The sequence below is a fragment of the Oncorhynchus tshawytscha genome, linkage group LG06 (assembly GCF_018296145.1).
Source record: "Oncorhynchus tshawytscha isolate Ot180627B linkage group LG06, Otsh_v2.0, whole genome shotgun sequence".
NCBI classification, from domain to species: domain Eukaryota; kingdom Metazoa; phylum Chordata; class Actinopteri; order Salmoniformes; family Salmonidae; genus Oncorhynchus; species Oncorhynchus tshawytscha.
In genome coordinates this window covers 11,061,406-11,088,612 of record NC_056434.1, presented here as the reverse complement: position 1 = coordinate 11,088,612, position 27,207 = coordinate 11,061,406, and the positions used below count along the sequence as shown (strand labels likewise).

Below are 27,207 nucleotides of genomic sequence, written 5' to 3'. Positions count from 1 at the left end.
GAGACGAGAGAACAGCCCTCGTCTAATAGAAGTGAGGAGGCGAGAGAACAGCCCTCGTCTAATGGAAGTGAGGAGACGAGAGAACAGCCCTCGTCTAATAGAAGTGAGGAGACGAGAGAACAGCCCTCGTCTAATAGAAGTGAGGAGGCGAGAGAACAGCCCTCGTCTAATGGAAGTGAGGAGACGAGAGAACAGCCCTCGTCTAATAGAAGTGAGGAGGCGAGAGAACAGCCCTCGTCTAATGGAAGTGAGGGGACGAGAGAACAGCCCTCGTCTAATGGAAGTGAGGGGACGAGAGAACAGCCCTCGTCTAATGGAAGTGAGAGAACAGCCCTCGTCTAATGGAAGTGAGGAGACGAGAGAACAGCCCTCGTCTAATAGAAGTGAGGGGACGAGAGAACAGCCCTCGTCTAATAGAAGTGAGGAGGCGAGAGAACAGCCCTCGTCTAATGGAAGTGAGGAGACGAGAGAACAGCCCTCGTCTAATAGAAGTGAGGAGGCGAGAGAACAGCCCTCGTCTAATGGAAGTGAGGGGACGAGAGAACAGCCCTCGTCTAATGGAAGTGAGGAGACGAGAGAACAGCCCTCGTCTAATAGAAGTGAGGAGGCGAGAGAACAGCCCTCGTCTAATAGAAGTGAGGAGGCGAGAGAACAGCCCTCGTCTAATAGAAGTGAGGGGACGAGAGAACAGCCCTCGTCTAATGGAAGTGAGGGGACGAGAGAACAGCCCTCGTCTAATGGAAGTGAGGGGACGAGAGAACAGCCCTCGTCTAATCGAAGTGAGGGGACGAGAGAACAGCCCTCGTCTAATGGAAGTGAGGGGACGAGAGAACAGCCCTCGTCTAATGGAAGTGAGGGGACGAGAGAACAGCCCTCGTCTAATCGAAGTGAGGGGACGAGAGAACAGCCCTCGTCTAATCGAAGTGAGGAGACGAGAGAACAGCCCTCGTCTAATAGAAGTGAGGAGACGAGAACAGCCCTCGTCTAATCGAAGTGAGGAGACGAGAACAGCCCTCGTCTAATCGAAGTGAGGAGACGAGAACAGCCCTCGTCTAATCGAAGTGAGGAGACGAGAGAACAGCCCTCGTCTAATGGAAGTGAGGGGACGAGAGAACAGCCCTCGTCTAATGGAAGTGAGAGAACAGCCCTCGTCTAATGGAAGTGAGGAGACGAGAGAACAGCCCTCGTCTAATAGAAGTGAGGGGACGAGAGAACAGCCCTCGTCTAATAGAAGTGAGGAGGCGAGAGAACAGCCCTCGTCTAATGGAAGTGAGGAGACGAGAGAACAGCCCTCGTCTAATGGAAGTGAGGAGGCGAGAGAACAGCCCTCGTCTAATGGAAGTGAGGGGACGAGAGAACAGCCCTCGTCTAATGGAAGTGAGGAGACGAGAGAACAGCCCTCGCCTAATAGAAGTGAGGAGGCGAGAGAACAGCCCTCGTCTAATAGAAGTGAGGAGGCGAGAGAACAGCCCTCGTCTAATAGAAGTGAGGGGACGAGAGAACAGCCCTCGTCTAATGGAAGTGAGGGGACGAGAGAACAGCCCTCGTCTAATGGAAGTGAGGGGACGAGAGAACAGCCCTCGTCTAATCGAAGTGAGGGGACGAGAGAACAGCCCTCGTCTAATGGAAGTGAGGGGACGAGAGAACAGCCCTCGTCTAATGGAAGTGAGGGGACGAGAGAACAGCCCTCGTCTAATGGAAGTGAGGGGACGAGAGAACAGCCCTCGTCTAATCGAAGTGAGGGGACGAGAGAACAGCCCTCGTCTAATCGAAGTGAGGAGACGAGAGAACAGCCCTCGTCTAATAGAAGTGAGGAGACGAGAACAGCCCTCGTCTAATCGAAGTGAGGAGACGAGAACAGCCCTCGTCTAATCGAAGTGAGGAGACGAGAACAGCCCTCGTCTAATCGAAGTGAGGAGACGAGAGAACAGCCCTCGTCTAATCGAAGTGAGGAGACGAGAGAACAGCCCTCGTCTAATCGAAGTGAGGAGACGAGAGAACAGCCCTCGTCTAATCGAAGTGAGGAGACGAGAGAACAGCCCTCGTCTAATAGAAGTGAGGAGACGAGAGAACAGCCCTCGTCTAATAGAAGTGAGGAGACGAGAGAACAGCCCTCGTCTAATAGAAGTGAGGAGACGAGAGAACAGCCCTCGTCTAATGGAAGTGAGGAGACGAGAGAACAGCCCTCGTCTAATGGAAGTGAGGAGACGAGAGAACAGCCCTCGTCTAATGGAAGTGAGGAGACGAGAGAACAGCCCTCGTCTAATGGAAGTGAGGAGACGAGAGAACAGCCCTCGTCTAATGGAAGTGAGGAGACGAGAGAACAGCCCTCGTCTAATAGAAGTGAGGAGACGAGAGAACAGCCCTCGTCTAATAGAAGTGAGGAGACGAGAGAACAGCCCTCGTCTAATGGAAGTGAGGAGATGAGAGAACAGCCCTCGTCTAATGGAAGTGAGGAGACGAGAGAACAGCCCTCGTCTAATGGAAGTGAGGAGACGAGAGAACAGCCCTCGTCTAATAGAAGTGAGGAGACGAGAGAACAGCCCTCGTCTAATAGAAGTGAGGAGACGAGAGAACAGCCCTCGTCTAATAGAAGTGAGGAGACGAGAGAACAGCCCTCGTCTAATGGAAGTGAGGAGACGAGAGAACAGCCCTCGTCTAATAGAAGTGAGGAGATGAGAGAACAGCCCTCGTCTAATAGAACTGAGGACACACCACTGCGCTGAGGTTAGTGCCTATAACCAGTTGATATTACGGTTTCAATACATTAATATGGGGTGGCAGGGTAGCCTAGTGGTTAGAGCTTTGGACTAGTAACCGGAAGGTTGCAAGTTCAAACCCCCGAGCTGACAAGGTACAAATCTGTTGTTCTGCCCCTGAACAAGCAGTTAACCCACTGTTCCTAGGCCATCATTGAAAATAAGAATTTGTTCTTAACTGACTTGCCTAGTTAAATAAAATAAAAAATAAAATTGCAATTGTTTTTTATTGACTGAATATATTTAAGGGCATTTAAGATTTGTTATCGGTCACAGTTATGATGAATTAGGCATTGCGCACTGTTGGCATATACAGGCATATATTCTTTAAAAAAATTGTGATTACTCGAACAGTCAAAACAAATGTCAAATGCCCATCCCCCGTCTGATAGAAAGTGTCAAAACACAGAATACATAGATTAAGATACAACAACTTCTTAGAGGGCATGCCCCCTATACTGTATCTTGACCCTACAGGTGTGGTTATGTTACAAAGAGAGACGTAGAGGTGTAGAGAGAGGTATAGAGAGAGAGAAAGAGAGATGTTACTGTGATCGCCCCCTCCAGGTGCCTCATTTATCAAAGGTGCGTGAGCACAAAAAAATATAAATGTTGCGTGCGCCTGTCTACCTGCAAAGGTTGGTATTTATCCATTTTCAACTTGATGGGAAAGTGTGTGTGTGTGTCTTCATGCAAATCTCAAACCATGCGTACACACAACTTTTAGAAGGTTGATCAACTTCATTGCAAGCAAATTGGCTCATAGTTTGTTTGGGGGAAATGGGAGGTGTTTTATGCACGGGAATTATAATAATGGTGGGCTAATAAAAACATTAAAAACTTAAGGCCTAATGATAAAACAACTACATTTACCGTTCGTAAGGAGATTACATAGCAGCATGTCGCCTCATGTTTCTTGTACTTTTATTACACACTGTAGGCCTAAATCAGAATTGTAGGACGTCTCTCCATTTCTGACATAACTGGTTTCAATTATTCCCACTACACGACAAATAGAAGGCGTGGCCAGTGTTTGGCACTCCACTAGGTGGCATGCATTTTTAGTGTGGAAACGTCACAGCAACATTATACCCACACCGCTACAGAAATGTGATCAAATTTGGGCTTTTCTTTTAGGAACTTTCACGGCCCAGTTCCAACATCTCATGAGGATGTTATGGATGTTCACCATAAACAGATGAACGGAGGCCGGGCTGTAGCACTGGCTCACAGTCACACCAATATATGGCTCTAATTTATCAATGCAAACATGCGTATATATCTCCACGTATGCTAGAATTTAGTAAGAAATGTACACACGGTTCCAGGTTCTCACCAGGACAGGGTCCACCTCCACCCCTCCAGGTTCTCACCAGGACAGGGTCCACCTCCACCCCTCCAGGTTCTCACCAGGACAGGGTCCACCTCCACCCCACGACCCTCCAGGTTCTCACCAGGACAGGGTCTACCTCCACCCCTCGACCCTCCAGGTTCTCACCAGGACAGGGTCCACCTCAATCCCTCCAGGTTCTCACCAGGACAGGGTCTGCCTCCACCCCTCAGCCCTCCAGGTTCTTACCAGGACAGGGTCCACCTCCACCCCTCGACCCTCCAGGTTCTTGCGGACGGTGGTGACCTCGTCGTTGGCCAGGTAGGCTGTGTGGTCCTCATGGAGTTTTAGCAGGCGCTCCAGCTCCTTTTTGGTTTCGTTGCAGATGTGCTGTTCGGGCGAGCGGCTCGTCCAGCTCATCCAGCGTTGTTTCCAGTAAGGACCTGCCATGTCATTTATCACAGAGTCAGCTAGAGAGAGAGAGAGAGAGAGCGACAGAGAGACAGAGACAGAGAGAGAGACAGAGAGAGAGACAGAGAGAGAGAGTGATGAAGGGGAGTGAGAAGAGAAGATGGCAAGAAAGACAGAGATAGTGGTAGTAAGAGAGACAGAGCAGAAATAGGAGGGGGAGAAATATTTGAATATCTGACATATCCGACCATAACCCAGAAAGCAGGTGAAGTAAATAAAGCATGTGACAGAAGAGGGGAGAAGTCATGGTGGGGGTGTATAACCCACTGTCTTTGAGGCGTGCCTGCAGGGTCTCCTCCATGAACTGGATGGCTGCGTCCCACTGGGGCTTGTCTGTGATGGAGCGGTCCTCCAGAGTATTGTGCTGGATCACCCTCTGACAACACACAGAGAGGAGAAACTACATTACCCACAAGGCATGGCAAGACAGGAAATCAATGCATACTAATGTTTGCCTGCTGTATATGTGGTTGAATATGACAAAGTGTGTGTGTGTTTTTGTAAACGTACGCATGTCTGTACAGGCGCATGAATGTGTGTACACGGGCATGTGTGTGTGTGTGTGTGTGTGTGCAGGGATTTTTTAAATCTTGGGGTTTTCCGGTCGCCCAACAGTGTAAAAAAATATATATACAGTATCAGTCAAAAGTTAGGACACACCTACTCATTCAAGGGTCTTTATTTTTTACTATTTTCTACATTGTAGAATAATAAAAAAACCTATGAAATAACACATGGAAAGTGTTAAACAAAATCAAAATATATTTTCTAGTTGAGATTCTTCAAAGTAGCCACCCTTTGCCTTGATGACAGCTTGGCACACTCTTGGCATTCTCTTAACCAGCTTCATGAGGTAGTCACTTGGAATGCATTTCAATTAACAGGTGTACCTTGTTAAAAGTTCATTTGTGGAATTTAATTCCTTCTTAATGCATTTGAGCCAATCAATCAGTTGTGTTGTGACAAGGTAGGGGGGGTATACAGAAGATAGCCTATTTGGTAAAAGACCAAGTCCATATTATAGCAAGAACAGCTCAAATAAGCAAAGAGAAATGACAGTCCATCATTACTTTAAGACATGAAGATCAGTCAATACGGAACATTTCAAGAACTTTGAAAGTTTCTTCAAGTACAGTCGCAAAAACCATCAAGCTCTACGATGAAACTGGCTCTCGAGGACCACCACAGGAATGGAAGACTCAGAGTTACCTCTGCTGCAGAGGATAAGTTCATTATAGTTACCAGACTCAGAAATTGTAGCCCAAATAAATGCTTCACAGGGTTCAAGTAACAGACACTCAACAGATCTCAACATCAGCTGTTCAGAGGAGACTGTGTAGATCAGGCCTTCATGGTCGAATTGCTGCAAAGAAACCACTACTAAAGGACACCAAGAAACACAAGCAAGGGACATTAGACTGGTGGAAATCTGTCCTCTGGTCTGATGAAACATGTTTAAATTGATCATTCTTGAGCTGTTCCTACAACTTGATTGCAGTCTACCTGTGGTAAATTCAATTGATTGAACATGATTTGGAAAGGCACACACCTGTCTTTATAAGGTCCCACAGTTGACAGTGCATGTCAGCGGAAAAACCAATACTTCACGAATGCACTGTATACACATATACGTGGACACCCCTTCAAATGAGTTGATTTGGCTATTTCAGCCACACCCATTTCTGACAGGTGTATAGAATCAAGCACACAGCCATGCATTCTCCATAGACAAACATTGGCAGTAGAATGGCCTTACTGAAGAGCTCAGTGACATCCAATGTGACAACGTCATAGAATGCCACCTTTCCAACTAGTCAGTTGGTCAACGTTCTGCCCTGCTAGATCTTCCCCAGTCAACTGCAAGTGCTGTTATTGAGAAGTGGAAACATCGAGGAGAAACAACGGCTCAGCCGTAAGCTAACAGAACGGGACCTCAAAGTGCTGAAGTGCATAAAAAATGTTCTGACCTTGGTAGCAACACTCACTACCGAGTTCCAAACTGCCTCTGGTAGCAAAATCAGCACAATAACTGTTTGTCGGGAGCTTCATAAAATGGGTTTCCATGGCCGAGCAGCCACACACAAGCCTAAAATCACCATGCGCAATGCCAAGCGTCGGCTGGAGTGGTGTAAAGCTCGCCCATTTGAACTCTGCAGCAATGGAAAGACGTTCTCTGGAGTGATTAATCACGCTTCGCCATCTGGCAGTTCGGTGGACGAATCTGGTTTTGGCGGATGCCAAGAGAATGCTCCCTGCACCAATGCATAGTGCCAAATGTAAAGTTTGGTGGAGGATTAATAATGGTCTGGGCCCATTTTCTATGGTTCTGGCAAGGCCCTTTAGTTCCAGTGAAGGGAAATCTTAATTCTACAGCATACAATTAACTTCTAGACGATTTTGTGCTTCCAACTTTGTGGCAACAGTTTGAGGAAGGTCCTTTCCTGTTTCAGCATGACAATGCCGCTGTGCACAAAGTGAGGTTCATACCAAAATGTGTTGTCGAGATCGGTGGTGAAGAACTTGACTGGCCTGCACAGAGCCTTGACCTCAACGAAAGCCTTTGGGATGAAGTGGAATGCTGACTGCAAGCCAGGCCTAATTGCTCAACATCAGTGCCCGACCTCACTAATGCTCGTGGCTGAATGGAAGCAGGTCCCCGCAGCAATGTTCCAACATCTAGTGGAAAGCCTTCCCAGAAGAGTAGAGGCTGTTATAGCAGCAAAGGGAGGGGACCAACTCCATATTAATGCCCATGAATTTGGAATGAGATGTTTGACAAGTAGGTGTCCACAACACTTTAGGTCATGTAGTGTACATCCATCATTTTTGTATTTATACATTTTGGGATTGAAAAATGCTTTCAGTGTGAATTTAAACTACTGAAAATCTGGCATATATTTTTGTTATAATATAATCTTTGAGAACTAACAAGCTAGACATTCAGGGAGAATCAAAAATGTGAAAAACAATGAATTTAAGCATGACTGATTGTTATTATGTTTGAGCAACACTGCATTGGCCATGGCAAAATGCATAAAACTGCCAAAATGTATGTCAGCTCCATGGAGAAACGTGTAGAATTGCAGGAAATGGTCTTAAATTGTACTATTTCTCTACACAGATGGGAGCCTCTAAAATGTTCTCGAAAATTCACTCCACCCATTGCCACGCCCACCAGCAAGGGCTCCTTTTTGATCCAGAAGAAACCCTGGTGTGTGTGTGTAAGTAAGTGTACCAGGCTGTCCATGGCTGTCTCATTCCACTTGTGCCTCTTGATACTCTCGTCTTTCACCGCCTCCTTCAGCTTGTCAAAAATGTCATCCTGGTCCTTCCCTTTGTACTCCGCCATGAAGCGGGCAAACTCCTCCTGCAGCGTCTCCCAGGCAACCTGGAGGACAGAGGGCCAGGTATCAACACGACACCATGGCCTGCTACAGACAGCACTACAACACCCATACTCCACTCCTGTCAGACCAACCAGAACACGTGCATTTGACTGGCACAGTAAATCCAATCTTCAATGATCTAAATTATCTCTCGACTTAGACCTGACACCAACATCTCCTTATGACATGCATCTCCACCGTTAGCAAGAAAAGGTTTAAAGAGCTATTGAGGCAGCAGCAGCAGAACTCTACCTCTAATGCTTTGTGAGGCAGCAGCAGCAGAACTCTACCTCTAATGCTTTGTGAGGCAGCAGCAGCAGAACTCTACCTCTAATGCTTTGTGAGGCAGCAGCAGCAGAACTCTACCTCTAATGCTTTGTGAGGCAGCAGCAGCAGAACTCTACCTCTAATGCTTTGTGAGGCAGCAGCAGAACTCTACCTCTAATGCTTTGTGAGGCAGCAGCAGCAGAACTCTACCTCTAATGCTTTGTGAGGCAGCAGCAGCAGAACTCTACCTCTAATGCTTTGTGAGGCAGCAGCAGCAGAACTCTACCTCTAATGCTTTGTGAGGCAGCAGCAGCAGAACTCTACCGCTAATGCTTTGTGAGGCAGCAGCAGCAGAACTCTACCTCTAATGCTTTGTGAGGCAGCAGCAGCAGAACTCTACCTCTAATGCTTTGTGAGGCAGCAGCAGCAGAACTCTACCTCTAATGCTTTGTGAGGCAGCAGCAGCAGAACTCTACCGCTAATGCTTTGTGAGGCAGCAGCAGAACTCTACCTCTAATGCTTTGTGAGGCAGCAGCAGCAGAACTCTACCTCTAATGCTTTGTGAGGCAGCAGCAGCAGAACTCTACCTCTAATGCTTTGTGAGGCAGCAGCAGAACTCTACCTCTAATGCTTTGTGAGGCAGCAGCAGCAGAACTCTACCTCTAATGCTTTGTGAGGCAGCAGCAGCAGAACTCTACCTCTAATGCTTTGTGAGGCAGCAGCAGAACTCTACCTCTAATGCTTTGTGAGGCAGCAGCAGCAGAACTCTACCTCTAATGCTTTGTGAGGCAGCAGCAGCAGAACTCTACCTCTAATGCTTTGTGAGGCAGCAGCAGCAGAACTCTACCTCTAATGCTTTGTGAGGCAGCAGCAGCAGAACTCTACCTCTAATGCTTTGTGAGGCAGCAGCAGAACTCTACCTCTAATGCTTTGTGAGGCAGCAGCAGCAGAACTCTACCTCTAATGCTTTGTGAGGCAGCAGCAGCAGAACTCTACCTCTAATGCTTTGTGAGGCAGCAGCAGCAGAACTCTACCTCTAATGCTTTGTGAGGCAGCAGCAGCAGAACTCTACCTCTAATGCTTTGTGAGGCAGCAGCAGCAGAACTCTACCTCTAATGCTTTGTGAGGCAGCAGCAGCAGAACTCTACCTCTAATGCTTTGTGAGGCAGCAGCAGCAGAACTCTACCTCTAATGCTTTGTGAGGCAGCAGCAGCAGAACTCTACCTCTAATGCTTTGTGAGGCAGCAGCAGAACTCTACCTCTAATGCTTTGTGAGGCAGCTGCTTGTCCGTCCACTGTTTGAGCTTGATGTCCACGGTGGTGTTGAAGGTACCAGAGTTCATGGTCTGGGCTGCAGGCAGGTAGATGTTCTCGATGACGTGGATGGACACGCGCTCCCACAGCTTCTTCTCTAGGATGGCCTCCCTACAGGGTTAAGATAGGAAAACAAGTGCTTCTTGTTTGGACAGCAGTTTTGAAGACGACGCTGTGTGAGTGTACGTTAAGTCTAAAGTAGTGACCTGTGTGGTTCAGCGGTTAGTGCCGCAAACACTGGTGCACACAGCCTACACCAGAGTCAGCATGGGCTTGAATCCAACCCAGTGCACTTCTGACTCGCAATCTAGAACCTCACCTGTCTTCACGGTTCCATCTCAATAAATAAATATAAACTCACAAAGACAAAAAAATATTTGTAAAAAGTCTCAATTTGCTTCCTTTGGTTATGTCCTCTCCAGATTTACAGCTGATCTGAACAGGCATAATAGCTGAAAGCAATAGGGCAGAAAGCGGTAGTGATGTGTCCTTTGACTTTGCCAGATCTGTCATGTCAGGTTTCATGAAGGGAATGAAAATTACCCTTTAGGTAAATGAAATAAACCCTCACTATTCAGACTGAACTTTACTGTAGATTCCCAATTGGTTGCATCCCAAATGGTGACCTACTCCTTATATAGGGGGCCATTTAGGCCGCATAGCCATGAAAGCCCAGCAGCTTGTTAACTTAAGCAAGGCTCTTTATCTGAACAGGGCTCTGTGACAAACCCGAGCTCAATCCCCATGGGCTTCTGTAAAGACTAATTTATCATAAACCCACCCACACCCATTCATAGCTTCTACAACATAGCTGGCAGACAGGCATTTCAGAATTAGTTTAACGGCCTTTGAATATGAAACATTGAACACTCAGTTGATGTTGGCCATGTAAAAATTATAACATGTTTTTTTTTTAAATTGATACATAATAATCAATAATAATGATGTACATAAGAGGCAGGGGACCAAACTTCCTTTAAAGGATAAACATCAGGTCAAACACTAACCAGTGTTTCGGTGTCACTTGACTCAAGCTAATGACTTCGTCCAAGATTTCGTTCTTGGCTTTTTCGAAGAGTTCATTCTGGGAGGAAAAGACAAACAGAAGTGATTATTGGGCGGAATCTGGCACTCCAATATGGCCGCTCCAAAAATCTCAGAATCAGTAGACGAGTGAAGGACAATATTGTTGACTTGAACATACCCTGTCCAGCTCTCTCAGACGGGGGTAGTTGTTCTTCCACTCGGTCTCCAGGTTGAAGCGGGACGCTGAGAAAGGAGAGGACAGGCAGTCAGTGGACCAGACCTTTGGGGGGGGGGGTTCTCTCATAGTGAGTCTGTTTATAGGTCTAAATTCATCTGTACTCTATTTAACAAACAAACCAGATATTAAATTAGATGTATAAATTAGAGACATTATAACTGATATAAGGTATATAAAAAGTGAGAGAGGATCAATACTATGTATTTTGTCTCCATTGCTAAAGATCCAAGCCAGGGTTGAGAGTCAAGCAGCCCCTGATAGTAGCATGGGTGAGCTAGCTGGTTATACGGTCTCATTGTCCGAATGTCTCATCTGTTTGGTGTTATGAATTAACCAGTAGATAACATGCAGTTTGTATAGGGACAGCTTCACTACTACCTGCTATGATGATGAGAGTTCAAAAGGAGAAATAAAACCTATTTTGGCACGCACGCCAGGGCAGTAGGAGTGGCTGAGATCCCTCGCTAGAGAACACCCTCCTAATCAGAAACTAAATCCAAGCCTACACCCCCCCTCTCCCATCATCCCTACACGTTCCCCTCTCCCCCACATTTCCCATCATCCCTCACCTCTCCCAACACACCTCCCCTCTCCCACACATTTCCCATCATCCTTCACTTCTCCCTATACACCCTCAGGCTCGGTGCCTGTGAGAGGTTTTGACGTGCAGCAGATCAATACACCACACAATGGGAAGGAGATCCATGGGGACACACCACAGCGCCATAAATCTAGTCCCTGATGTTACTGTTAGAGAGGACCACCGGCTGCCGTGGATAACGGCCACTAGGAAGCAGCGCAGAGACAAGGGGAGAAGTGAGGCACCCTGCGAGAACAGGCGAGAACAGGAAGGGGAAGAGGGGAGCGAGTAGTCGGTGGTGGTGGTGGTCAGTCCTGGCTATAAGAGGACGTAGATGACTAGATGACCTAGCATGAAGGAAAGGAGAGGAGGTTGATGACCTAGCATGAAGGAAAGGAGAGGAGGTTGATGACCTAGCATGAAGGAAAGGAGAGGAGGTTGATGACCTAGCATGAAGGAAAGGAGAGGAGGTTGATGACCTAGCCTTTCAGTCATGCTAGGTCATCAAATCAAAGTTTATTGATCGCATACACAGTTTAGCAGATATTATAGCGGGTGCAGTGAAATGCTTATGTTACTAGCTCCTAAAAATGTAGTAAAATGTCAAACAAGTACGCAAATAATTTTTTTAAATAACAAGAAATATTGAACAAATCCAATTAACCTAAATAGCACTAGCAGCCATCAAAACGCTACACATATATACACTGGGTGAATTTCTACTCAATATACTAAGAATGATATTTACAGCAGAATGTATATTAGAGTAAGCTACAGTATGTCAATATTTCTTTACATTTTTACCTTTATTTAACTAGGCAAGTCAGTTAAGAACAAATTCTTATTTTACAATGACGGCCTACCCCGGCTAAACCATCCCCTAACCCGGACGGCGCTGGGCCAATTGTGCGCTGATCTATGTGACTCCCGATCACGGCCGGTTGTGATACAGCCCAGGATCGAACCAGGGTCTGTAGTGACGCCTCTAGCACTGAGATGCAGTGCCTTAGACCGCAGCGTCACTCGGGAGCACGAATCCAGTGTATAGCAGCTAAGAACTTTCAACCTCAGCTGATATTCTTCACCAGTCTGGTTCTAGACCTGAACATAGCACCGTTTCAGAAGCTACGTTTGTCTTATAAATAGCTTAGATCACAGGAATCACTCTGCTTCTTTTATACTGTCCACCATCCTCTACTCATTTAAAGGGTGTCTGAAATGGACCATGACCAGGCGTCTTTCTAAGTGGTTTGGGAACTAGACAGAACACAAATGTGTGCTTTCTATGGTGCCAATGTAGCCGATGTGAAATGGCTAGCTAGTTAGCGGTGGTGCGCGCTAGTGGCGTTTCAATAGGTGACATCACCTGCTCTGAGACCTTGAAGTAGTGGTTCCCCTTGCTCTGCTTCGAGGGTGACTGTTAACGTGTGCAGAGCGTCCCTGGTTTGCGCCCAGGTCGGGGCGAGGGGACGGACGTAAAGTCTGTACTGTTACACCAAGTCACCTTGGTATTAATAAAAGGTATCCTGCAGGATCTGTCCTCTTTATTATTTATATAAATACTATTGGTCTTTCTGCAAAAAGCTGTAACATTCACATGTATGCAGATGATACTTATCTACGTTAGAGCCCCTTACTGCTGACCGGGCCATGTTAGAGCCCCTTACTGCTGACGAGGCCATGTTAGAGCCCCTTACTGCTGACGGGGCCATGTTAGAGCCCCTTACTGCTGACGGGGCCATGTTAGAGCCCCTTGCCGCTGACCGGGCCATGTTAGAGCCCTTACTGCCGCTGGCCGGGCCACGTTAGAGCCCCTTGCCGGGCCACGTTAGAGCCCCTTGCCGCTGGCCGGGCCACGTTAGAGCCCCTTGCCGCTGGCCGGGCCACGTTAGAGCCCCTTGCCGCTGGCCGGGCCACGTTAGAGCCCCTTGCCGCTGGCCGGGCCACGTTAGAGCCCCTTGCCGCTGGCCGGGCCACGTTAGAGCCCCTTACTGCCGCTGACCGGGCCACGTTAGAGCCCCTTACTGCCGCTGACGAGGCCACGTTAGAGCCCCTTACTGCTGCTGACGAGGCCACGTTAGGACCCCTTACTGCTGCTGACGAGGCCACGTTAGGACCCCTTACTGCTGACGAGGCCATGTTAGAACCCCTTACTGCTGCTGACGAGGCCATGTTAGGACCCCTTACTGCTGCTGACGAGGCCATGTTAGGACCCCTTACTGCTGACGAGGCCATGTTAGAACCCCTTACTGCTGCTGACGAGGCCATGTTAGAGCCCCTTACTGCTGCTGACGAGGCCATGTTAGGACCCCTTACTGCTGCTGACGAGGCCATGTTAGGACCCCTTACTGCTGACGAGGCCATGTTAGAACCCCTTACTGCTGCTGACGAGGCCATGTTAGAGCCCCTTACTGCTGCTGACGAGGCCATGTTAGAGCCCCTTACTGCTGCTGACGAGGCCATGTTAGGACCCCTTACTGCTGCTGACGAGGCCATGTTAGGACCCCTTACTGCTGACGAGGCCATGTTAGAACCCCTTACTGCTGCTGACGAGGCCATGTTAGAGCCCCTTACTGCTGCTGACGAGGCCATGTTAGGACCCCTTACTGCTGCTGACGAGGCCATGTTAGGACCCCTTACTGCTGCTGACGAGGCCATGTTAGGACCCCTTACTGCTGCTGACGAGGCCATGTTAGAGCCCCTTACTGCTGCTGACGAGGCCATGTTAGAGCCCCTTACTGCTGACGAGGCCATGTTAGAGCCCCTTACTGCTGACGAGGCCATGTTAGAGCCCCTTACTGCTGACGAGGCCATGTTAGAGCAACCTTACTGCTGCTGACGAGGCCATGTTAGATCCCCTTACTGCTGCTGACGAGGCCATGTTAGAGCCCCTTACTGCTGACGAGGCCATGTTAGAGCCCCTTACTGCTGACGAGGCCATGTTAGAGCCCCTTACTGCTGCTGACGAGGCCATGTTAGAGCCCCTTACTGCTGCTGACGAGGCCATGTTAGAGCCCCTTACTGCTGACGAGGCCATGTTAAAGCCCCTTACTGCTGACGAGGCCATGTTAGAGCCCCTTACTGCTGACGAGGCCATGTTAGAACCCCTTACTGCTGCTGACGAGGCCATGTTAGGACCCCTTACTGCTGCTGACGAGGCCATGTTAGGACCCCTTACTGCTGACGAGGCCATGTTAGAACCCCTTACTGCTGCTGACGAGGCCATGTTAGAGCCAATTACTGCTGCTGACGACGAGGCCATGTTAGGACCCCTTACTGCTGCTGACGAGGCCATGTTAGGACCCCTTACTGCTGACGAGGCCATGTTAGAGCCCCTTACTGCTGACGAGGCCATGTTAGAACCCCTTACAGCCGCTGACCGGGCCACGTTAGAACCCCTTACTGCTGCTGACGAGGCCATGTTAGAGCCCCTTACTGCTGCTGACGAGGCCATGTTAGAGCCCCTTACTGCTGACGAGGCCATGTTAGAGCCCCTTACTGCTGACGAGGCCATGTTAGAGCCCCTTACTGCTGACGAGGCCATGTTAGAACCCCTTACTGCTGCTGACGAGGCCATGTTAGAGCCCCTTACTGCTGCTGACGAGGCCATGTTAGAGCCCCTTACTGCTGACGAGGCCATGTTAGAGCCCCTTACTGCTGACGAGGCCATGTTAGAGCCCCTTACTGCTGACGAGGCCATGTTAGAGCCCCTTACTGCTGACGAGGCCATGTTAGAGCCCCTTACTGCTGACGAGGCCATGTTAGAGCCCCTTACTGCTGACCGGGCCATGTTAGAGCCCCTTACTGCTGACGAGGCCATGTTAGAGCCCCTTACTGCTGACGAGGCCATGTTAGAGCCCCTTACTGCTGACGAGGCCATGTTAGAGCCCCTTGCTGCTGACGAGGCCATGTTAGAGCCCCTTACTGCTGCTGACGAGGCCATGTTAGAGCCCCTTACTGCTGACGAGGCCATGTTAGAGCCCCTTACTGCTGACGAGGCCATGTTAGAGCCCCTTACTGCTGCTGACGAGGCCATGTTAGAGCCCCTTACTGCTGACGAGGCCATGTTAGAGCCCCTTACTGCTGACGAGGCCATGTTAGAGCAACCTTACTGCTGCTGACGAGGCCATGTTAGATCCCCTTACTGCTGCTGACGAGGCCATGTTAGAGCCCCTTACTGCTGACGAGGCCATGTTAGAGCCCCTTACTGCTGATGAGGCCATGTTAGAGCCCCTTACTGCTGCTGACGAGGCCATGTTAGAGCCCCTTACTGCTGCTGACGAGGCCATGTTAGAGCCCCTTACTGCTGCTGACGAGGCCATGTTAGAGCCCCTTACTGCTGACGAGGCCATGTTAGAGCCCCTTACTGCTGACGAGGCCATGTTAGAGCCCCTTACTGCTGACGAGGCCATGTTAGAGCCCCTTACTGCTGACGAGGCCATGTTAGAGCCCCTTACTGCTGACGAGGCCATGTTAGAGCCCCTTACTGCTGCTGACGAGGCCATGTTAGAGCCCCTTACTGCTGACGAGGCCATGTTAGAGCCCCTTACTGCTGACGAGGCCATGTTAGAGCAACCTTACTGCTGCTGACGAGGCCATGTTAGATCCCCTTACTGCTGCTGACGAGGCCATGTTAGAGCCCCTTACTGCTGATGAGGCCATGTTAGAGCCCCTTACTGCTGACGAGGCCATGTTAGAGCCCCTTACTGCTGCTGACGAGGCCATGTTAGAGCCCCTTACTGCTGACGAGGCCATGTTAAAGCCCCTTACTGCTGCTGACGAGGCCATGTTAGAGCCCCTTACTGCTGCTGACGAGGCCATGTTAGAGCCCCTTACTGCTGCTGACGAGGCCATGTTAGAGCCCCTTACTGCTGACGAGGACATGTTAGAGCCCCTTACTGCTGATGAGGCCATGTTAGAGCCCCTTACTGCTGCTGACGGGGCCAAGTTAGAGCCCCTTAATGCTGACGAGGCCATGTTAGAACCCCTTACTGCTGACGAGGCGATGTTAGAGCCCCTTACTGCTGCTGACGAGGCCATGTTAAAGCCCCAACTTGATTTTGTTGCTGTGTAGAAAGCAGTTGATTTAAAATGGGTACTTAATGCGGGAAAAATGAAATGTATCTTTTCTAAGTCTCTTAGAAATATCTCAGATGGTTTACATATTTATGCAGTGGATGGTTCTCTCATCGAGCAGGTTCCCACCTATAAATATCTGGGATTTTGGATTGACAAAAATGTGACCGTTTTTTTATTTTTATTTTTTAAACATACAGATGAACTTGTTAAGATTTAAAGTAGGCCTCTTAAATAGAAGTAGTTCCTGACTCTCCACAAACAGCAGGAAACAGGATGTACAGGCAACCTTCCTGCCAGCTCTTCATTGTGGTGACAACATTGATCAGAATGCAGCAGCCACTTCTCTAAGACCCTTGGATGCAGTGTCTCATGGGGCGGCAGGGTAGCCTAGTGGTTAGAGCGTTGGACTAGTAACCGGAAGGTTGCAAGGTACAAATCTGTCATTCTGCCCCTGAACAGGCAGTTAACCCACTGTTTCTAGGCCGTCATTGAAAATAAGAATTTGTTCTTAACTGACCTGCCAAGTTAAATAAAGGTAAAATAAAATAAATTATCAGGCCTCTCTTTATCAGAAGTGGCAGGTTTAATATTGTCAAAAGGTCGACTGGACCTCTAAATTCCTGTAGATCACTTAATTTCTCCCTTTTTGTTTACAACGCTCTGCTGCACAAGCTTCCAACATATCACACTTCCCTGTTAAAGTAGAGAAATATGATGCACCAACGGGCTCACAGGGTTGGTTAACTCTTGATGCCCCTTGTGTGTCTACGTCGGTTAAATCAATAAGCCTTTGGGGTTCACGCATCAGAGGACTATTTTGGGGCCCTCACCCGCCTGGTTACCTTTGAAGGCGTCGGCCTGCTGCTCCACTGACTCCCTGACCATCTTCCAGAAGCAGTCGGAAACGGCCAGACTCAGGTTCTTAGTAGTCACCTGGTGGGCCTTCAGCATGCCGTCTCTGGGGTGGACAGAAGGACACCGGTCAGGTTAACGTGCTCCACCGCAGTTCCATTTCTATTCAATTAGAAAAATTATATAATTGAAAACCATAGCCTTTCACCAAATGAATGAATTGACTGGCAATTCATTTTCTAAACCAAATCAGATGGAAATGTGGATGGTAGGGAGTGAGGACACCCACCTGAGTAGTCTAGTTGGCAGGGAGTGAGGACACCCACCTGAGTAGTCTAGTTGGCAGGGAGTGAGGACACCCACCTGAGTAGTCTAGTTGGCAGGGAGTCAGGACACCCACCTGAGTAGTCTAGTTGGCAGGGAGTCAGGACACCCACCTGAGTAGTCTAGATGGCAGGGAGTCAGGACACCCACCTGAGTAGTCTAGATGGCAGGGAGTCAGGACACCCACCTGAGTAGTCTAGATGGCAGGGAGTCAGGACACCCACCTGAGTAGTCTAGATGGCAGGGAGTCAGGACACCCACCTGAGTAGTCTAGATGGCAGGGAGTCAGGACACCCACCTGAGTAGTCTAGATGGCAGGGAGTCAGGACACCCACCTGAGTAGTCTAGATGGCAGGGAGTCAGGACACCCACCTGAGTAGTCTAGATGGCAGGGAGTCAGGACACCCACCTGAGTAGTCTAGATGGCAGGGAGTCAGGACACCCACCTGAGTAGTCTAGATGGCAGGGAGTCAGGACACCCACCTGAGTAGTCTAGATGGCAGGGAGTCAGGACACCCACCTGAGTAGTCTAGATGGCAGGGAGTCAGGACACCCACCTGAGTAGTCTGGAGTTCTGGAAGAAGTCCTCTTCGTAGTCTTTGATGGAGTCAATGCTTTCCCCGGCACTGCCTAAAGAAGAGGGGACAATGAATCACCGATGTGAGTCTAAGGCCTGACCACGGGACAAGTATGACTATAGAACTTTGGTTATGTTATTATTACCCCAGCATGTCCGTTATTCCAGAGAACCATTCACACAGGAAGAGGCTTTCCAAACTGGCCCCTGGAATTCCTTTTCTCATTTATATATATATATATATATATATATTTTTTTTTTCTTATAATGGAAGCCTGGAGGTTTTTATTTTAGGCGTGAAGATACCTCAACAAGTCTAGACAATAATAAGCAACACTGATAACTCGTGCTTGGCTGCCACATGTGTAGGTGTCCCAGTAATATTTAAACTGTCTGTCCTTATGAAAATGCCCTCTGTTCTGCTATTTTGAGCCGCTGGACAGAGCACCTGCACTTGAGATGTGTTTATAGATGAGAAAGTGAACTTTTTCAATCTCCAAAAAGTTTAGCTTAGAGGGAAAAATCAGGGATGCCCTGCGATCTACTGCTTATATTTACAGCCAGAGTTTCATTAAAATAGGCCTAGGGACGATTGCACATGGAATTAAACTCTTTTGGCCCTTTTCAACTTCCATTCATCGGCACAAAACAAAAGCCTCTAAACAAAAGTATTCACTGTGAAAGTTGATAAATGTAGGTCATTCATATGAAATACTATATATGCACAGCACTTCTTGTTTTCTTGCTCAAACAGCGCAGCACCTGTTACGCACGTGACTCGTATTGTCAGAGGACTTTGGAGTTATTTTGGTTATTCTGGCTGGAATTGTTACTCTCCTGCCATGTAAAAATGACTGACACGGCAGACACAGACATGACAAAAATGACAGATGTGGTGTTTTGTGCTCGTGCACATAATTACATCACCAGACCTCCACCAGCTAAATCATTAATATATAGTGCAGATAAAGTGGGCCAGAGTACATCTCCTCGCTTTATACAGGAAGGCAGGGAATCATCAACTAGATTCAGAGTAGAGTAACCAGAGTAAACTGGTAACCATTAACGATCCACTGAACCAGAATAAACTGGTCTGCACTTAATGGCTGGGCAGTTGAGTCTCAGTCCTCCGGTTCTCCCGGACCCTACTACCAGCATCAGGTCCAGATAAAAAGCTGTTGTATCGGTCAACAACTCCCAGTGATGTAGAAGTTCTTGCTGGTTGGGATCTCAGATCAATGAGTCGTTCCGTCTGAGACTTTGGTGATCCTTGAACCTTAAGTAACTCTTCAGCTTTTGTTTCTGCCAAAGGACAGCCACTTTGTCCTGGACAGAGTGTAGTTCCAGCCTGGCCCTGGCCCCTTGCCCGCATCCACTCTGCAACTACTAGCTCCGGGGTCACACTGGATCAGAAGTACCCTCGCTCTCTCCATCACATCCTCTCCCTCTTCAAACGGTCGGGCTGCTAGAATGATGGACACTTCAGGGTTGAATTTAGTGGGTGGGTTTGCGCTGGGCATTTTGGCTTCCACATTGCCTCTTCTCACTAGGTGCCTTATATCCAAGTCTAAGTTCTCCTGGAATTGTTTGGCTTTTCTTTCAATCTCTCGCTTAAGTTCGTCTCTGTCTACATAGATTATTTTTTTAGGGTCACTTGCAGACAGTCAACTTCTCTATTCAGCTGTTTCGTGAAGCTTAAACAATATACGGTCTATTTTGTTGTTTAATCAGCTTAGGCTCATGCTGTAAGCCAGATTCAGATTCTTTCTGGTCTTCCCTCCCGGTACTCCTTGCGTATTTCTAAATCATGTTGTTAACGATGTTGACCTTCAACAGTTGCTTTGGTTGAAGAGTATTTTTTTTGAAGCGGTATATACTCAAATTACAAACCTTTTTGTTAAAATGTTTGACATCGATACACAACACACACACATTCTCAACGCCAGCCATGCGTTCTCTCGTAGGCTACACACGTACCTCAAGTCTTTACTTTTCTAAGGAAGCATAAAAACAACAGAACATGTTGATGTGAACAGTCCTGTCTTTTTAGATGCGTTTAAGATAGTTCTGTTGTTTTATGCTTCCTTAGAAACGTATAGATTTGAGTTACATGTGTAGCCTAATTTGATTTAAATAAGATCTGATGGGTAGGACTTGAAAGGGGAATGCATCGTACCTTTCCCGGTCACCACAGCAAAGTAACCCAAGGCTTTCATAGGGAACAACTTTCCTTCCACAATCTGTTGAATCTGTAGGGAGAAAAACACATGAATAAAATCCCAGATGAGAAGGCTTTAGATTTCATTCAGTCTGTAGCTCGTGACTGTTTGAGTGTACCATTCAGCTTTTACAACTAATGAAAGGCTACCCCGGAGGGATATAATAGTTCTCAGACCATTTTAACTTGTCAAATGTATATCGTCCATGCTCATTGGGATTACCTTGACCACGGTTGTCATTTGAGCTTCCCGTTGCAAAACGTCTTGAACGTGTGTGATGCATGTGTCATGGCGGGTGTGCGAGTTTATATCTCACCCGGTTAGGGCTGGCCAGGTTCTTCTCTGCTAGGTCGACTTTGGTCAGGACAAAGATGGTCCTCTTCCCCTGCGGGTCCATCTGACTGACCAGGTCTGTGACAATGCTGCGCTCTGCATCCACTGACCCATCTGAGGATCAGAGAGATGAAGGGTGAGAAAACAGCAGGTCAGGAAGAGGAAAGGAGAAGAGACAAGAGGACACAGAAGCAGGAGACCGAAGCGAACAGAGGATCAAAGTGGAGGCGAGGGAGTAAAGAGGGAGAGGAGCTCCATGATGTTCTGTTTGGTCAGAGGAAGGTGACTGCAGTGTTGACTCACCCTGGATACAGAGGATGATGGCGTTGGGGTTCTGCATGTAGTTCTTACTGATGCTGAAGATGGTCTCCTTGGTGTCTGCTGCCATGCCTGCAGTCACAGTCTGAGAGGAACACACACCATCACTGCTCCTACCACTGTATGGTCACTGTTTTCATACACGCGTGTGTGTGTGTTTCTGCATGTGCGTGAGTGAGTGAGTGAGTGAGTGAGTGAGTGAGTGAGTGAGTGAGTGAGTGAGTGAGTGAGTGAGTGAGTGAGTGAGTGAGTGAGTGAGTGAGTGAGTGAAGTACTCACACTGATAACTCCTGGTAGGTCTACTAGCACCATCCTCTGGATGCCTGGTCCTTTGACACTCAGAGAGATCGTCTGTCACACAGGAGAAAGGAAAAACATTTAGCACTACAAACAGTCAGGGATCGACACAGAGCTGGTACAACGCTGAGTACTAGTGAGCTTTCATTATATAGCTGGTAGACACCCAAATAGCACCCTATTCCCTAGTCTAGTGCACTACTTTTGACCACTCCAGTCAACATTGGGGATGCAGGCAGAAGGCAGAAGATGTGGAGAATAGGGAGTTCTGTCCTCACCTCAGGGCTGACTGTCTGTCCCTCCTTGACACTCTTCCTCATCCTCAGCTCAATCTCATGTCTCAGGGCAGCCAGCTGCAGGGAGGAGAGGATCAATGGTTCACGATATGAATGAACCAATCAGCAAGTGAAGTGGTGTGAATGAACCCCAATGAAAACCCTGATGAAAGGCTGATTCCATGGTGGGAGAGAGAACGCCTCACTCTTCTATGCTGGGTTAAACTTACGTCCTCCTCTTTTCCCAGGTCAAACTCTCGACTGCTGTCCTTGAACATGGCCACGTGGTGAGGTCCCTCGCTCAGCGTCACCTAGTAGAGGAGAGAAGCAGGTGGCAAAATGCAATATATATTTTTTTTAAACATTCAAAGTCCCCAGTCCAAAAGCACAATGCTAGTAACGCTGCCCATCCAGCCAGACCACACAGGCCTCATTCCACCACTCAAACTGTGGACTACAACGTCCCATATGAAACAGTGCAGACCAACAGAAGAAATCCACCAAGGCAGAGCCACAGTAGTAAGACAAGTCTGGACAAACAAAGCGGTCATCCCGCCACTTAATAAGCTATTTTCTTCAAGAATAATGGCTATATATCAAATCCAAAAATGGATGTGCCAAATCCCAGATTGCCCCTTTAAAATAAGAACATAAATTGGGTCGGCAGGTAGCCTAGCGGTTAAGAGCGTTGGGTCAGTAACCCGAAAAGTCACTGGTTCGAATCCCCGAGCCGACTAGGTGAAATATCTGTCTATGCCCTTGAGCAAGGCACTTCACTCTAATTGCTCAAGTAAGTCGCTCTGGATAAGAGCGTCTGCTAAATGACTAAATTGTAAAATATATAAATATATATAAATCAACACTTCTGCGTCAAATGTATGTAGTTCTGTCCTTGAGCTTTTCTTGTCTATTAATGTTCTGTATTGTCATGTTTTGTGTTGGACCACAGGAAGAGTAGCTGCTGATTTTGCAACAGCTAATGGGGATCCTAATAAAATACCAAATACCAAAGGTAAAACGCTGACTTCTATACATCTTTGATATCTTTACAGCTACAGCGGAGGAAGGTAGGTGTCTTGAGGGGCTGAGGTAGTCTAGTAAATGACTTCCTATACCTTGACAGGAGAGCGGGTCATCATTTCTCCAGAGCCCCGGGGGAAGATCCTAGCCTGGGCGATCATCTCCAACACACTGGTCTTCCCTGCACTCTGGTCTCCCACCACCACCACCTAGAGTAGAGGAGAGAGTAGAGTAGAGAGTAGAGAGAGGAGAGATTGAGGGGACAGATTAATGAGGTGGTAGAGGGGAGGGATTAGATGACATAGGTGTGATAGATAGAGACCTACCATTTTACAACAATGCCTTTCCAACAGGAAACAATGTATTTCTGGCAGTACAGTATACAGTACACAAAAGGCTCACAATAACGTCTCCATAATTTGATTGCATTTCCAGAAAGCCATGAGCCACTTGTTGTTCCTTACCCTGGGTAGATGGTCCTGGGTGTTGTAGTTAGAGTCGAAGTCTGAGAGGATGTCCAGGACCTCAGAGTACATGTCAATTAGAGACTTCTGGAGAAGGAATACAGATGGAAGAACACTTAAGAGTAATGCCTGATGGGAGAATTAGTATTTTTACTGCAGAGACTATAAAATAATGTTTCAAAACAAATTTCTTGATGAACTTTACTCGCATGCACAACCCTGGTGTGTACGTGTGTCTGTGTGTGTACGTGTGTCTGTGTGTGTACGTGTGTCTGTGTGCGTGACTCACACTCACCTTGACTTTCCTCTGGTGGATGCCCTTCTCATCTTTCTGCAGCACCACTTTCCTCAGGTCCTTGTTCTCCCTCTCCAGTCTCTCCAGCATGCGCTGGTACTTCACCTGAGGACAACAGAGAGACAGAAGACTTCATCTTTAACAACAAATTCTCTTTAATTCAGTCGATTTATCAAAGTAAAACTGATATTTTCTAACCTGACTTTACAACGTCAATGTGGTATAATATGAGGAATCTACTGGAGGAAAGGGATGGACCATTCGGTCCCTTGACCAAATTAAAATGGGTTTTTACTGTGTAAATGTGTTCCACTTGGACATGGAAGGATACGGACCATATTGTGCTGTACCTGAGTTCGGAGCAGTTCCTCTTGAAGCTGGTCCACCTTCTCCTTGTCTGAAGACTAGAGACACACAGATCAGTCACAGAGCGAGCAGGTTTATTAAACCTCGCTCTCACAAGTCTGGGACATTGTGATCCAGTCCAAACCCGCTGAGACAACTAGCATCATGACAGACAGCCAACGTGCACATGACAGAGATCAGCGGGCACCACAGTGGAGGAAAGACAAGTCAAGGCAACAAAAGGGGGACAACTGATTCCATTCCAGGTTGTAGTCATTTGTTTGGTGTTAATCTGTATTACAGGTGAATCACAGTGCAAAAAAAAAAGAAAATCACACAGGCACAAGTCAAATCCAACCCTGGAAAAGACAGCTGAATTATTGCAATCATCAATCAAAGAGATCATTATCCAGGTTATTACTCCATGATGATTCACATGGCTTCGGCAGCCTCCAATAATGAACAGTTCCACACCTGCACTGCATTATTGAGAGAAAGAGATCACAAACCAGACAGAGGGAGACCGAGCACCAATGAGTGGATGGATAGGGACGGCAAGGAGGGACAGGAGATTCAAAACACACATACAGTACACACACATACAGTACAAGTCAACAGCTACTCACCTACTCATTCAAGGGTTCTACATTGTAGAATAGTAGTGACGACGTCAAAATCATGAAATAACACATGGAATCATGTAGTAACCAACAAAAAGTGTTAAATCAAAATATATATTTCATATTCTGTATTCTTCAAATAGCCACCCTTTGTGCAAAGCTGTCATCAAGGCAAAGGGTGGCTATTTGAAGAATCTCAAAAGGGAAATATATTTTGTTTAACACTTTTTTGGTTACTACATGATTCCATGTGTTATTTCATAGTTTTGACGTCGTCACTACTATTCTACAATGTAGAAAATAGTACAAATAAAGAAAAACCCTGGAATGAGTATGTGTGTCCAAACTTTTGACTGGTACTGTACATACTGTACACACAGACGAAAGACAGGGACTGCAGCTAAGGTGATTGTGCTAACTACTTGCAAATTGCAATGCCGGGATAACAGCATTCTGATTACGGAACTAAGAAGAAAGATCTAGTATTGATTCCTATATCATGATCTAGTCCTGATCTAGTCCTGTCCTAATCTGATCTAGTCCCGTCCCTGACCTTAGTCCCGTCCCTGATCTGATCCAGTCCCGTCCCTGATCTGATCTAGTCCCGATCCTGATCCAGTCCCGTCCCTGATCTGATCTAGTCCTGATCTAGGACTATAATTCAATTAGATTTCACTGTATAGCTGATATCCAGAGTTATTCCATAAGTTCCCTGCTGCATGGTGTGCTGTGTATCACTCCACTCCATGCAGTGTAGGTTAGTGGAGTGTTACGGGAGGAGCGTTTGGTCTTGGTCCAGCGGTTTACATGAGAGAGGGAGCCAGGGCTATGTTACTGTGGTACTGAACTGGCATGAGCGGATTCTGAGATTGCCATGCATCAGACATGCCATTCCACCAGTGGAACACAAAATAGTGTGTCACGGCACACTGCCCTGACGGATACCATAAGGATGGATGATAATTCCTTCAATCCTTCGTTCAAACTAAGAGGAAGTTTGAGGGAGATGGCAGGGTACTATGTTTGGGCAGGCTGAATGAAGCGAGATGGCAATGTGTGCTATGTAGCTAACACAATGTAGGCTAACTAGCATATGTGGACTACCTTAATAATACAAAAACAGCTAGCCCAGAATCAAATAAACTGACAAGAACATTTTGGGCAAAGTGACACAAAAGATGTGGTTAATTAAATAATTGCTACTTATCATTGCATTGTATTCAGCGACTGGAAACTAGCACTACACAATACGATCTGTTGTTAGTAGCATATAGCCTTGGCTATAAAAAGACTGGGAGAAATCAACAACGACCAGAGGTTGAATACAGTACACGACAGTGCCTTCTTGTCCACTTTTCATAAGTGAGCTAAAAAAAAGAGTTCTAGGCTTGCTCAATGCTACCAATCCAAACGACATATGACCATAGCAATTCCATCCACCAATTTCATAAACAGTACACTTATAGGATTACCCGGGCAAATTTCCATTAGTCTGAATTTGAACGGCAGGGGTTTGTCCTTCTTGGGGAGGGTGGGTGGCTTTGGGTGCGGTTCTACCATTTACGTTCAGACGGGGGCTTCTACAGGTGAGTGCTGGGTGTTGGTGTGGGGCGGGGGGTAGGACCTTCACCTTGCCTTTCTGCCGAGGGGGGCTGGGGCTCGGGGAGCTGGCTGGGATTGGCTCGGGTATCTGGCGCGGCGGCAGGCTCAGAGGTGGAGGCGGCGGTGGAGACAGGCGCAGGGGTGGGCTGTGGGCGGGCTCTGGGCTTGGCTGTGCGTTATTGGCTGTGGAGGCCTGCCTGACCTCCTCCTCAGCCTGCTGGATCTGCTGCTGTATGAGAAAGAGCTCGTCGAGCAGACCCTGAGGGACGTCACAGTGAGAGAGAGGCAGGAGCAACACAGCCGTCAACACAACGTACTGTACCCGTCATTCAAGCAACACACCTACCCAACCAACCAGGCTTCGGGTTGTCTATGCCCAAGCTATGCCCACAGGGTCATCATCATAGGACCTCTATGGTCAAAATTCTGTCACTGAATCCATGTCTAGGACTATATCTTGCCACCATCAGCAGTACCCAACAGTCAGGCTTTCTCTGTCACAGACTCCAGAACAGTCAGGAGACTGAAAGCGGAAGAGGCAACAGATACCACAACCAGTGTCTCGCAGCCAGTGGCACAAGTGGGTAAGATTCTGTACAGTTTCTTAGCAGTCTTCCATAGTGTCCACTGCTATGGCTTTTATGGGGCGGCAGGGTAGCCTAGTGGTTAGAGCGTTGGACTAGTAACCGGAAGGTTGCAAGTTCAAACCCCCGAGCTGACAGGGTACACACCCTGTCTTTCTGCCCCTGAACAAGGCAGTTAAACCCACTGTTCCTAGGCAGTCATTGAAAATAAGAATTTGTTCTTAACTGACTTAACTGCCTAGTTAAATAAAGGTAAAATAAAAAAATAAAAAAAATAGTGATGCCTACCAACTTACACAATGATCATGCTATTCGATGCAATGAAAATATGACACATGAACACTCTGGAAAACGGTCTTAATATTCAACAGGTTTTGGGATAATGTAGATGTGGAGACATTATTGAATTTCGGATAAACTACTAAAATAATTGCTGATATTAAAAAAAATTAATATAATCACCGTAAAAATTGTGGGACGATGGTCAGTATCATACAATTAAATGATCTGCTAAAATCAGCCTGATGATAAACGAAGCTAGCTACACAGGGCGGAGGGTTTTAAAATTCCAGCAACATTATTAACATCCCTAGGTTTTTCAGAAATCCCAGTTGGAAGATTTGACGGAACCA

The 27,207-nt window shown here is 47.4% G+C and overlaps 1 protein-coding gene across 5 annotated transcripts in view; it reads right to left on the bottom strand.

Moving 5' to 3' along the window:
* LOC112253250 (dynamin-like 120 kDa protein, mitochondrial) overlaps positions 1 to 27,207 on the bottom strand; it is an 80,527-nt gene that overhangs the window by 38,290 nt on the left and 15,030 nt on the right. For 3 of the 5 annotated variants that reach the window (XR_006083572.1, XM_042322956.1, XM_042322960.1), the window contains 18 exons: positions 23,775 to 23,828; positions 23,419 to 23,529; positions 23,130 to 23,216; positions 22,761 to 22,874; positions 21,876 to 21,956; positions 21,649 to 21,723; positions 21,353 to 21,424; positions 21,059 to 21,158; positions 20,739 to 20,869; positions 20,380 to 20,452; positions 18,184 to 18,256; positions 17,293 to 17,408; positions 10,732 to 10,796; positions 10,535 to 10,611; positions 9,473 to 9,638; positions 7,796 to 7,948; positions 4,828 to 4,936; positions 4,339 to 4,559 (listed from right to left, as the gene is read on the bottom strand). Coding sequence is in view for 4 of the 5 variants with exons in the window: in XM_042322956.1 (XP_042178890.1) it covers positions 4,339 to 4,559; positions 4,828 to 4,936; positions 7,796 to 7,948; positions 9,473 to 9,638; positions 10,535 to 10,611; positions 10,732 to 10,796; positions 17,293 to 17,408; positions 18,184 to 18,256; positions 20,380 to 20,452; positions 20,739 to 20,869; positions 21,059 to 21,158; positions 21,353 to 21,424; positions 21,649 to 21,723; positions 21,876 to 21,956; positions 22,761 to 22,874; positions 23,130 to 23,216; positions 23,419 to 23,529; positions 23,775 to 23,828 (1,878 nt within the window). In the remaining variant the exon portion in view is untranslated. The remainder of the gene's footprint in view (positions 1 to 4,338; positions 4,560 to 4,827; positions 4,937 to 7,795; positions 7,949 to 9,472; positions 9,639 to 10,534; positions 10,612 to 10,731; positions 10,797 to 17,292; positions 17,409 to 18,183; positions 18,257 to 20,379; positions 20,453 to 20,738; positions 20,870 to 21,058; positions 21,159 to 21,352; positions 21,425 to 21,648; positions 21,724 to 21,875; positions 21,957 to 22,760; positions 22,875 to 23,129; positions 23,217 to 23,418; positions 23,530 to 23,774; positions 23,829 to 27,207) is intronic. The other 2 variants (XM_042322959.1, XM_042322957.1) reach the window with 2 other exon arrangements.